This window comes from Nicotiana attenuata, unplaced genomic scaffold (genome assembly GCF_001879085.1).
Source record: "Nicotiana attenuata strain UT unplaced genomic scaffold, NIATTr2, whole genome shotgun sequence".
NCBI lineage: Eukaryota > Viridiplantae > Streptophyta > Magnoliopsida > Solanales > Solanaceae > Nicotiana > Nicotiana attenuata.
Genome location: NW_017671992.1, coordinates 143,656 through 155,803, shown reverse-complemented (window position 1 = coordinate 155,803; position 12,148 = coordinate 143,656). Strand labels below are relative to the sequence as shown.

The 12,148-nt window shown below is 37.9% G+C and overlaps 1 protein-coding gene across 3 annotated transcripts; it reads left to right on the top strand.

Annotated features, from left to right (window-relative positions):
* Positions 1-2,419: 2,419 nt before the first annotated feature.
* LOC109211226 (uncharacterized protein At1g04910-like) lies at positions 2,420-6,577 on the top strand. Of its 3 annotated transcripts, none has more exons than XR_002065669.1 (9): positions 2,420-2,937; positions 3,085-3,157; positions 3,256-3,326; positions 3,977-4,065; positions 4,159-4,291; positions 4,379-4,611; positions 4,855-5,331; positions 5,434-5,748; positions 5,983-6,577. XR_002065669.1 is itself a non-coding variant. In XM_019374731.1 (9 exons), exons 1-8 carry the CDS (start codon positions 2,566-2,568, stop codon positions 5,639-5,641), a joined length of 1,656 nt encoding a protein of 551 aa, XP_019230276.1. In that variant the 5' UTR covers positions 2,420-2,565; the 3' UTR covers positions 5,642-5,649; positions 5,983-6,577. The 3 variants fall into 3 exon arrangements, 2 of the variants coding, with proteins under 2 accessions (XP_019230276.1, XP_019230275.1); XM_019374731.1 differs by having other exon boundaries at positions 5,434-5,649; XM_019374730.1 differs by having other exon boundaries at positions 5,434-6,577.
* The last annotated feature ends 5,571 nt before the right edge of the window (positions 6,578-12,148 follow it).

Genomic DNA, 12,148 nt, shown 5'->3' with positions numbered 1-12,148 from the left:
ATTATTTTAAACCTGTTATTTATTAAAACTTTTAAGTTAAGGAAATTTATTTATTTGGAAACCTTATTAAATCGGGAAATCACTAGATTGTTCACTGTTGGCTTGCCTAGCAAGGCGTTGGGCGCCATCACGACCTATAATAGAATCGGGTCGTGACATTATTTTTATCAACTCATAACATTTATAGAAAATCTAAATCATTTGAACAAAAATTAAATAAACAACCTTTTACATGCGAAAGCCTTTAGAAATTTAACATCAATATTTAAAAGATACCACAAGTGCTATTCTGTTCGTCAATTTTCAAAAGAAATAATTTTCATGAAAACTTATCTTTAGCACTCAAATATATATACTCTTGTAAATACGTATGTTTTGATAAAAACTTATAACATTTACCTTGAGTGTCATTTTGCCAACAAGATTTAAAATAAAATTTTATAAAACGACATGACACTACATATGCAACATAATATTCTAGTACATGGAGACATCCGTACTTGTTTGTCCCCACAAGAACGAAAGCACATTTGCAACAACTTAAGTATTAACTCGAAACATGCTTTTAGGGAAAGTCCCTCAAGAAGAGTAAGTTTTAATCAACTTACCTCGCTTTTGCTTTATTAACATTCACAAGCGTTCAATCCTCCTCCATCATTCTAATGTTGATTAAAATGCTCAACATCACCAACATGTCGATATCTACAATTAGATATCCTAATTATATATGACCTAATATATTCATCAATATCCATAAATGGCTCATAAATTGGATACCCATTCGAAGTCGTTAATGATACTACATTAATTATCCATTGCCACTAAGTTACTATTCATCGTCTTCCATAATCAACACTTGAAAAATATACAATTCAGGTGATTACTTAGTTGATCACTTTCATCTTTTGCTAACAAATAATTCCATATGTTCATTGTATTCATAAATCATCGCCAAGATTACCATTCATCTTCTCTCTTATTTTCTCAAAAGTATTATTCATGCCGTGAACTAGAGTTTTATAATCCAATCTTTCAACCATTAAAACTTGTAACAAATGCTTCAAATACTTCTAACTACTCATAATAATTGAGTTTGAAGCATTGAAATTACCTCTAGTAGCTCAATCTTGAAAAATCACAACTTTCGTGATTTTAGTGTTGTTGAGGATTTGATGATGAAATCTAGCATTTGGATGCATGAATGATGTTAGAACTCATGTATATTGAGTAAGAATCAACCCAAAATGACATTAACAACTTACCTTGGTTGATTGGACTTGATTTGAGCTTAAAATCGCCCCTTCACCTCAAGAACTCTAACCCCAATACTCAAAATACCCTCTCTCCCGACTTGGTATTTATAGGCCCAAATTTCTGGGATTCGGACGTGGCCTTGGATGCTATGGCAGCACTTCACTGCCAGCCATTCTTTCGGACGCGGCTTGGATGCTTCGCATCAGTAGACTCCTCTGTCAACCTCTGGTAATTTGGTCATAACTTCTTGTAGGAATGTCCAAATGACAAACGGTTTGAAGCGTTAGAGTTAGACTCGAAGATCTTTCATTTGATAGGTTGTCTATCACATAACTCCTTATATACATGTAGATATGCTCGTTCAAAGTTTGGTCTTGTGCGTACTCATTTGGAACTTTAGTATATCATGTAATTTCCAACTTGGCTTAGACTTAGGCTCTCCTTAGACCCCACATCACTTATAATATGCCTCGTACACTTATATCATATCCAAATTAATATCCATCATATTAATAGTCCTCGTCTGCACACGAAATAATATAATTAGCACACATCAACTTTCTTAATAGCGCTTAAGTACTTCAAAATTTTTTCGGGGTGCTACAACGTGTACACTACCATTTTCAGACCCGATTTATGGGATTACACTGCATTTGTTGTTGTTATTATACATATTCAAATACTGAAAGACAAACAATTATAATCATTGAGTGTTCAAATCCAAAGATAACATCTTAATATATATTCAAATAACGGATGACCTCTAATTATCGGAGGGCTTTGTTCGATTTTCTTGATTCTCATCACCCAGTATTCATACTCAGTTTTGGGCAAACTAATCTGGATTCAATTTTCTTAATTATCATGTCTTGGCTCTCGGTGGTATTCACTTTTTTTTACTCTTCCTATTTTACATGATTTTTTTTTAAAAGTTTCCATCTTCTCCTCATAAGAAATTACGTGCCCTTTTTACTTTCTCGCAAAACAAAAAATAAAATAAAATAAAATAATGCAAGAAGAAACTACTTACTCCACTACTCAAACATGAATTCTTAATTACCGTTTATTGATTTTAACATTGGTTGCTTTGCCTCATAAAGCGGAGCCATTACTCACAAAAGAGAAGAAATGAAAAAAACCAACCAAAAGTGGGGAAATGGCAGAGTAAACAACATGGAAATGTTGGCCTTAACAACATGCAGAAGCTTATTCTCCTCTCCATTTCCATGTCTCTCTTCTGACATTTTCACTCTGATATATAATTAACTCTCTTTTCCTCCCCCCATAAATATATATATATATATATTAATAATGCCTGGTGGTGAAAATTGTCGTACCAGCCCGTTGGCTGCCACCATCAAGACTCGTCGGAGACCAGTGGATTTTGTCGAATACGCAGAGGAAAATGGCAATGGAAAAGTTGATTTTACCGCACAAAACCACCACCAGCTTGGCCATCATCAGCATAGAATTAGAACGGTTTCCCTAATAAGATATATGAGACCAGGAAGATATCTGGGCCGTTGGATTTTTGGAGCATTAATGTTATTAATGGTTTCAACCATGTTTGTGAAGATTATGCTGATACACTTCTTTCTTAGAGTCAATGCCACGATGAGTTCCCGTGATTTCTTGCAACTTCCACGTACTTCTCTTGAAGCACGAGACCTCATGCATGCAAAGGTGCAAATTTATGATTATATTTTCCCCACCTATCAAATGCATGCATAAAAGAAAAAAGAGGAAATCTTTTACATTAATATTGTATCTATATATATGTTGTGAATGATATTGTACTCATTATGGATTATGCTCGATGTCTCTCCTCAGAATAGTGAAATCTGGACGAACCCTGGAACTGATAAGTATTATAAATGCATTGCTCGACCAAGTAAAGAGATAAGTATGTACACGTAAAAGTACTCAAATAATTTGGCTTTGCTTATTGGATTTTACACCTTTTCATTTATGCGATTTCTGTAAGTTGTGAAACTCCCTCAGGAGACAAAACTATCAGCAATGGTTATATTCTAGTTCATGCAAATGGTGGATTAAACCAAATGAGAACTGGGGTAAGACTTTATTGCCAGCTTTTAGTTTAATAGGGTTTTGTTTTTTGAGCTATTGGTGCTTCTATATCAGTTTAATATTTCTCCACTTATACGTAATATACTTTACACAATATGTATGTTTTAAATTAACTATTGTTAACCATCTACATTGAGCATAATTATGACCAAGAAAAGAGGATTGATAACCTGCAGCTGCCTACAACCAGTCATATTAGAGCTCTTAAAAATTCTTTGTACAGTGAATATAAATCAAATTCATATTTTAGATTTATATTCCGTACCTGGGTGTTTTTTATCCGTAAGTTCTAATATCCGTGAGTCGAGAGTGAAAATCAATTAAATCAAACATGCCTAAGCACTTTGCAAAATCAACTGTATGAGTAGTAGTTTTGAAGTGAAAAAAACTCAAAAGTGGTAAATTATAGCCTATGAGTTTTATCATGAATTATTCAGAGGATAAATAAGTTAAAACTTTCCAAGCTAATCCGCATACATAATGAATTTTTCATGAATACACAAATCAAGCGTATACTTTGATGCAAGCTAAATCTACTATCGTAGGTTAAAAAAATCTATCATTTGTCAATATTTATAACTTAAATCCTTTGGTCTATCGGTGAAAACTACTAATTTGCTAAACTTTGTTGCAGATAAGCGATATGGTAGCGGTAGCAAAACTAATGAATGCCAGCTTGGTTGTTCCCTTGTTAGATCACAAATCCTTTTGGACAGATCCTAGGTGAAAAATTAATGTACTTCCAATATTCTACTGCATCTCAAATAAAGAGAATTGCATGCATCTCACCACTGATCCTGTTTTATATTTTTACAGTGAATTCAAAGATATATTTAACCGGAAGCATTTCATAAGAGCTTTGGAACATGACATTGAAGTACTGGAGTCTCTTCCTCCAAGTCTTGCAAATGTGAAACCTCTTATGAAGGCACCTGTTTCTTGGTCAAAGGCACGCTTCAGATAAATTAATGGATGGATGGTGTGTTTCTGCTTGGCTGATATATATCTAAAAAATTGTTGGTTTTAATTTGTGCAGGCCAGTTACTACAGCAGAGAGATTCTGAAGCTATTGAAGAGACACAAAGTAATAGAATTCACTCATACTGATTCACGACTAGCTAACAATGGCATCCCAGATTTTATCCAAAAACTCCGCTGCCATGCCATGTATGAAGCACTTCGTTTTACTGAGGAAATTGAACAACTTGGAAAAAAGTTAGTAAACAGACTCAGGGAAAATGGTGAACCGTATATAGCTCTCCATTTGAGGTACAAAAACAAGAATCTTGAAAATTCACACCCCTCGATCTTTTCCATTTTATATGATACTCTTTTCTGTCTAGTTAGTTAGTTTATTCCAAGAAGAGAGACACATTTCTATATTTTGGAAAGTCTTTAACTGAGCTCTTATAGCCATAGAAATGTCATGACACCTTTAAGAGCACAAGTTGTAAGGGTGTACATATATACTATGGATCTTCGTTAGTAACTAGAGAGTTACATTCATGACAGATATGAGAAAGATATGCTGGCTTTCACAGGCTGCAATCACAACCTTACCAGAAAGGAATCTGAGGAGCTTCGAAAATTAAGGTACAAAACCAAGCACTGGAAAGAGAAAAGGATAAATGGAACAGAAAAGCGGCTACAAGGGGGGTGCCCCATGACACCTCGAGAGGCTGCCTTGTTTCTCGAGGCAATGGGATATCCATCCAACACTAAAATTTGCATAGTTGCAGGAGAGATTTTTGGCCAAAATGGATTGAAGGCTCTTCAAGAAAGGTATCCAAATATATATTCCCATTCCAATTTGGCAACAGAGCAAGAGTTGGAACCTTTTACGCAAAGGCATAATCAGCTTGCTGCACTAGACTATATTATAGCTCTTCACAGTGATGTTTTCCTCTACACCTATGACGGGAATATGGCCAAAGCTGTTCGTGGTCATCGTCTATTTGAAGGCTTTCGGAAAACCATCAATCCTGACAAGTACGTAAAATCAACGGTCAATTTGTACAATTTATTTTCTTGCTTGCTTGTGTTATAGGTAAATAGTTTTGTTCTTTCTTTGACATGTTAGACTTCTTTCAGGAAAAATCTTGTCAGACTTATTGATGAAATGGACAACAAGAAGCTAACTTGGGAAGAATTTGCGACTCAAGTTAGGGGCTTACATGTAAACAGGACAGGAGCACCAAATGCTAGAGTTGTTGGTGATTCACCAAAATTGGAGGAAAATTTCTATGCAAATCCTTTCCCTGGTTGTGTTTGTCCAAGACCAGAAGAGAAGACCAAATGACTGCTGAGGTATTAGAAACAATAGAAGGCAATATAAGCTTAATTGCTTATAGGCTTCCAATGGCTAAATTTTGCAATCTCAGTCGTAGATGGAGAAGTCTCTGATGAGTAAGTTTCTCCTCCGCTGCACAGAGCCAGAGCCAAAGACCAGTTAACTCGGAGCCATATCAGATTTATTGTATATATCATACTCAGCTTGCTGATTCTTCACTAATTGAACATTTAGAATGGGAAAATCCATAAAAAAAAATCAAGAACAATTACTCATTAGACAGATGCTTATACAAATCAAGTTTACATCTAAGCCATCAGATTATTTAAGCATGCTTATCTGCTTTGCAGACAGGAGTTCAGGTAATCATTTGGTATTTCATCATCACCTTGGATGAAGCTATGTACAAAACCATTTTATTATGCAATTCAATCTGCCTTGAATTCCTGGTTGTATTACGGGGCGAAGGATGATACTCTCAGATAGTTCAGTACCCTCTAAATTCCAGGACACAATAGCAGTGCATCACAGGTGCAAAACGGAAGACAAACAAAATACTCTATCGCTGACTCAACTTTCTGGTGAACTAATGTGCCCTGTTCTGCATAGAAATCATTTTCCAGTTGGTCATACCAATCAAGGGAAAGACTTGAGAAAGCGAGAACAAATAGAAACAGCTAAAGGAAAGTTCTGCGCAAAAGAGAATCACATCTTATACCATACAGGCATAACTGTAGAAGAGTTTCATAATCATAACCTGTGCAATTTATTCCCAAAAAGCTGGATTGAAGAGTCAGTTTTTCAACATTTTCCTAGCCTTCGGATAATTGGAATATTGCGCAATCCGCCCTTTCAACATTTTCCTAGCTTTTCAACATTTTTCCTGGCAACTCTACAAGGATTTTTAAGTTATAACATAAACATTTTACTTCCTTTTGAACTTTTCTTTCTTAGTCAAACAAACAATTACAAGAACATTACTTTTCTTGTCTTTTCTTCAAAACAAATTTTCTCTTTCCTCTTTAGACATTCAAAATGAAACCTAACAAAACGAAGTAGAAAAAGGTTTCTGAGCAATTGCTTCTTTCTGCGGCAGAAGTTAAAATTAAAACATCCTTATAACAGAAAGAAGAGTTATAATTAAAACATACTGAATGAATTTCATGTTTTGCTATTTTTCGTACAGTTTGTTTTTATTTCTCACATACTAATCAAACAATCAACTACTCCTCAATCCCAAACTGATTAGGTTCATATACATGATTATTTCATTCTAGTACTAACTGATACTACTTTAAAGACAAGTGAGTTTTTTTTGAATCTCGTCCTTATTCTCTACATTGATATACAAGTCCTAACTAGATTATAAGGACTCCTGACAAAAATAACAAAAATAAACTAAAGAGCTAATCACCACTAGTTGGTATCACTTATATGCAGCAGTAAACCCCAATAGTAACCATACAAGACCGATATACACGATCCACCACAATAAAACCACCACTAGGTGTACATACATGAACAGGAATATCAAGAGAACCACGAGGCATATCTAAATAAGGAGCAAAATATGATGACACATATAAATAGGTAGACCCTGGATCAAACAATACAGAAGCATCTCTATGATAAACCGAAACCATAGATACAACCTAGGGAGAACCACACCCTAAAAGCTATCTATTAAGGTGGGAGAGCCCAAGCCAATACATTGCAATGGACCCTAACAAACCACCACGCTCCACATCCGTCCCGGCGACTGTGCGCTAGACTTTTCTAGTCCCGGGCGAACACTGCAATACCAGCGTCACCATCCATGACACGATGGGTACGGAAGGCGGTGGGTGGCTCTGATACCATTGATACAACCTAGGGAAAACCACACTCCAAAAGCTAGCTATTAAGGTGGGAGAGCCCAAGGGTATACCTTGCAATGGACCATAACAAACCACGATCTCAGCATATGAGGCCACCGCCTCGGGTCTACCCGGAAAAGCATAGCAACGAGCCTGACCACCACTGATCTAGGAGTCCTAATAACGGGATTCAATTGTTTCTAGGAATCTAATTTGTTTTTACCCTACTTGCACAGTGTAATTTGCGGACGAAGGGGATTCAATTGAACCCCTTCCTTACCTTTAGCTCCGCCATTTTATATGGACCCTTTATTTTTATTATTATGTCTTATTCTTAGTTAAGTTCACATTAAATCCGCGAGGTTATATGTTACATTGTCAACTTCTAGCACATTCATCAGAATAGTGATTTGGAGGACTACATATGTATGGCAAAACCATCTCAGTCAACCTGTCTTCGTTTTATCGTCTACGTTATATATATACTTCAATACAGAAGAGTAAAGTTCAATTTTTCGTACGTTAGATAGACATCGATGAAATTCATCAACGCATTACCTGAGACGGGCGAGGCAAAAAGGCGGTGACGAAAGATGTAGCGCCGGTGGCAGATGTCGACAAAAAAACAAAAAGGAAAAAGGTAGAACCAATTAACCAAAATTATATTCCTCCATTTACTTTAACACCCTTTAAGAAGAAAAGCTAACCCCATTAACTTAAAGGGTAAATTAGGAATAACAGAAAAAGTTCTTTTTCCTCTTCAAATTTTCCCTTTAAATTAAAGTTAAGTTATCCATCCTTTCTCATATTTTCTCCTGCTATGTAAATCCGTTTAGCCTGAGGCATACATGATTACTTGTTGATAAAAGTTTGTTTTTTTTACCCAAAAAACAAAATTGGAAAAGAATAATATTTACATTGGCTTCGCTATGTGCAAATTTGGGCTTTTGGGGCGGTTATTAATGTGCAGAAAAACTATTTGTTTTTTTTTTTTTACCTAAATAGTTTGTTTTATAAGAAAACTTGGATATGTTTGAGTTTGCTTCATTACTTGTGGATCTTTTAGGCATTACACCAAAGAATAGTTTGTTATATAGAACAGATTGTAGGCAGGTACAAAATGATAACTTTTAGGGATTTATTTTGGTGCCATATCTGGGGTTTTGATCTGTTTTAGAATTGGTTAAGCAAAACAAACCAAAGATGTGATATGGGTTGATTGTGACTGTGTTCAGATCTGTAATATGGGCATTTTACCACATTATTAAAGGATGTTGAACTGTGTTAGGAAAGTTGATCAATCAATCAGTCAATTAATAATTAGGCCTAAGTCTCAAAATAGTTGGGGTCGATCATATATGAATTCTTTTTTCAAGAAAGGGTAAGTATAGGGTCAATCAGATGAATTATGTGGCCTGGTGATTAATGAAGTAGGAGAGTAGAACCTTGAGTGAAAACACAAGAAGGGGTGCACTGTGAACTAATTAAATTCTATTTGACTAAGTTTGATCACTTTCACCTGCACAGAAAATATTTCTTAAAAACAAATGTTAGATGAATCAGGAGATATAATAAGAAAATTAAATGGCGAAGGACACAATCCATTTTTACACTGGTTCACGTACCGATGTGGTACCTACATTCAGTCACCTTGGAGTTGGACCACAATGCTATCTTATTAATTTTCAGATTTGAGTCGATTACACCTTCTGTGGTTTTGCTCGTTCACCACTAGTGATTCAGTTCAATCCTTTGGTTTACAAGCTCACCAAAGAAACTCTAAATCCTGACACGAGTTATCTCTTTTCACTAACACTTTTTTCTTTTCTTTTGATACACTGATAATACAATATTGCAGTGCTTAGTAGAAAATGAAAGAGAATAATTCTTGCTCGAGGTATAAGTTGCGTGTATGATCTTGAGAAGTTCTTCTGAATTCATAGGCAAGGCAAATCTAGCCGTTGTGATCTTTCCTCAATGTCTTCAATAATTTGAATGTGTCGGCTCCTTCCATTAATGAGGGAATTGACTCGACTAGTTCCAATAGAGAATGTTGGAACTGCTTTTAATGACCCAAGGGAGAGTTTAATACAGTCATTCTTGATACTTGGAGTGACTGTAATGAGCTCAACTGACTTTGGTAATTCTTTGCTTCAATGAATCAACCAGGCTTCGACTAGTTATTCTGAGTTCGCTTTGAGTCTTGACTAGTTTTTGTATGCACAGCTTCCTCTTCTGATGATCTTCCTGCGCTTCTCGAGGCTTGTGGGCTGCCTAATCAATGTTGTAGTTAGGCTTGTTGAGTTCTTTGTCCTCGTTTTCGACTAATTTGTATTTGGGCTCATTTTCATCCTTTCTTCATGGACTTGGGGCTGTGACTTATGCTTCGAATGAATTCTGCAAAGACGGTTTCTGTTCAGTAGCAACACTAATCAACTTTTCATCATTAAAATACATTACAATGCTGACAATGAGGTCTGTTCAAATCTTAGCTGAGGCAAGAAAATACTAGGTGATTTCTTTCCATCTACAAAGTCTTGTTGGCTGAGTTATCTGGTACGTTCGTTGGGGTATCAAACCCGAATGAACAAAATGTTGAATTGAATCGTACCAGTCTCTACTGGAGGTTATTCAGAGGAATAGTCAAGGTGCGCACAAATTGGCCTGAACCCTCAGTATCTCTACGCCAGTGGGTACGCCCAATGAGTGTACGCCGACCAACGTAGCGGGTACGACTCGGCCGTGAGGACAAAAGCGACATCGTTTAGAACTCAGCGTCCACACTAGGGAGACGTTACCTATCTTTGTAACTTTTTGATTCTTTCGAGGAAGGTCTCCTATTATATAGAGGAGACCTCCACATTGTAAAAGGGGGATCTGATCTAATACAGCTCTCTCATTTTTCTGGCTTTCTCTCTCTATATCTCTACTTCTAACGAAAATATCTTATTGGTAAACATTGTCACTTTGCAATATCAGATCTACAACAATATTATCATCTTTGCATCTCTAGGCTTATTATATTTGATTACGATTTACCCCTTTTCTATTTTTGATTGTTTTATCGCTTACAAAGTATATCGTTAACTTTTGAGCCAAACAATTTGGCGCCGTCTGTGGGGATTTCGAGAATCAAAATCATAGTATCCACCTAGAGATCAACCAACTACCACTCTCTACACTACACAAAAACAGAAAAATGGCAGAAAATAGCACAAGATCAAAAGCCATATTGGGTGTCACTACCAATCTCCTGGGCCCTCTCAACGAGGCCAGTGACGGTGGCATCCTGAATGCAACCCCTAGCATCACACCAGGTGCAGAGATCTCACCTTCCCCATCCGAAGGCCTGACGATCTTGCACGAAAAAGGAGCTTCCACATCTGCGGCTACGGAAGCACCCTCAGCGGTCAAAGAGCTACTGGAAAGATGGCTAACAAGCACTCTAAGTGGCTTGGTTGAGAGGTCACCGCAAAATAACATCGTATGTACACCAACGGTAGGTACCACTGCTGCCGTGGGTGAACCGGAGGCTACACTAGTAAATAACAGACCCATCGAGACATAGACCAACGATGGCACGCTAACAGCCATCCTAAAGAAGATGGAAGAAATGGAAAATGAAAACAAGGCGCTCCGTGGTCAGATGAAGGAACATCAGGAGAGGGTCGACAAGATCCCCGGTGCTCCTAAGTTGCTACCAAAACGCGACGTGGGAAGGTTCGTTGAACAACCATACACCGAAGAAGCTGCTCCTCACTCCACCCCAAAAACCTTCAAGATGCCACCCTACTTAAGGGTATATGACGGAACCACAGATCCCGAGGATCATCTGATCCACTACGTCCCCGCCGTGAAGGGCAACGACCTATCGAAAGAACAGGTACCGTCGGTACTGCTGAAGAAGTTTGGCGAGACGTTGACAGGAGGGGCCTTAACATGGTACTCCCAGCTACCGGCTAAGGCAATATCAACGTTCGAGGAAATGGCGGATAAATTCGTCACAGCTCATGTAGGCGCGAAGAAAGCGGAGGCCAGGGTCAACGACATCTTCGCCATTAGGCAAAACGCAGGAGAAGGACTCAGGGACTTCTTGGCAAGGTTTAACAGGGTAAGGATGAGTCTACCCAACGTATCGGAAGGTATGGCAGTCGCCGCTTTCCAGAACGGGCTAAGCAGAGATGGTTCGAGGGCAACCAAGAAGCTGCTGAGCCGCCTCATGAAATATCCCCCTACCACATGGGAGGAAATCCACAACGCCTATTGCGCCGAGGTACGAGCGGACGAGGATGATCTTAATGGGCCGACCTAACGGCTAACAGCGATACACTCAGAAACAAGTAGAGATCGACGGAACGAAGGTCGACGGGAACAACTCCCCCGCTCCAATAGAGATCGACACCAGCCATACACCAGATCCTCCCATCCGCCACCAAGGCATGCAGACGCACTACAGCGACACGTCGCCCCACTGCGAAACGAAAGAGGTACGCCCCCTTTATTAACTGCCCATAACTTTTGTGTATCTCCTTCAGAGATAGTGTACGCACTGGAGAAGCTAGGCACCAAGGTGCATTGGCCGCAGAAGATGAAATCAGACCCTGCCACAAGGAAATCAAACGCCCTATGTGAGTTCCATCAGGAACGAGGACACAAAACC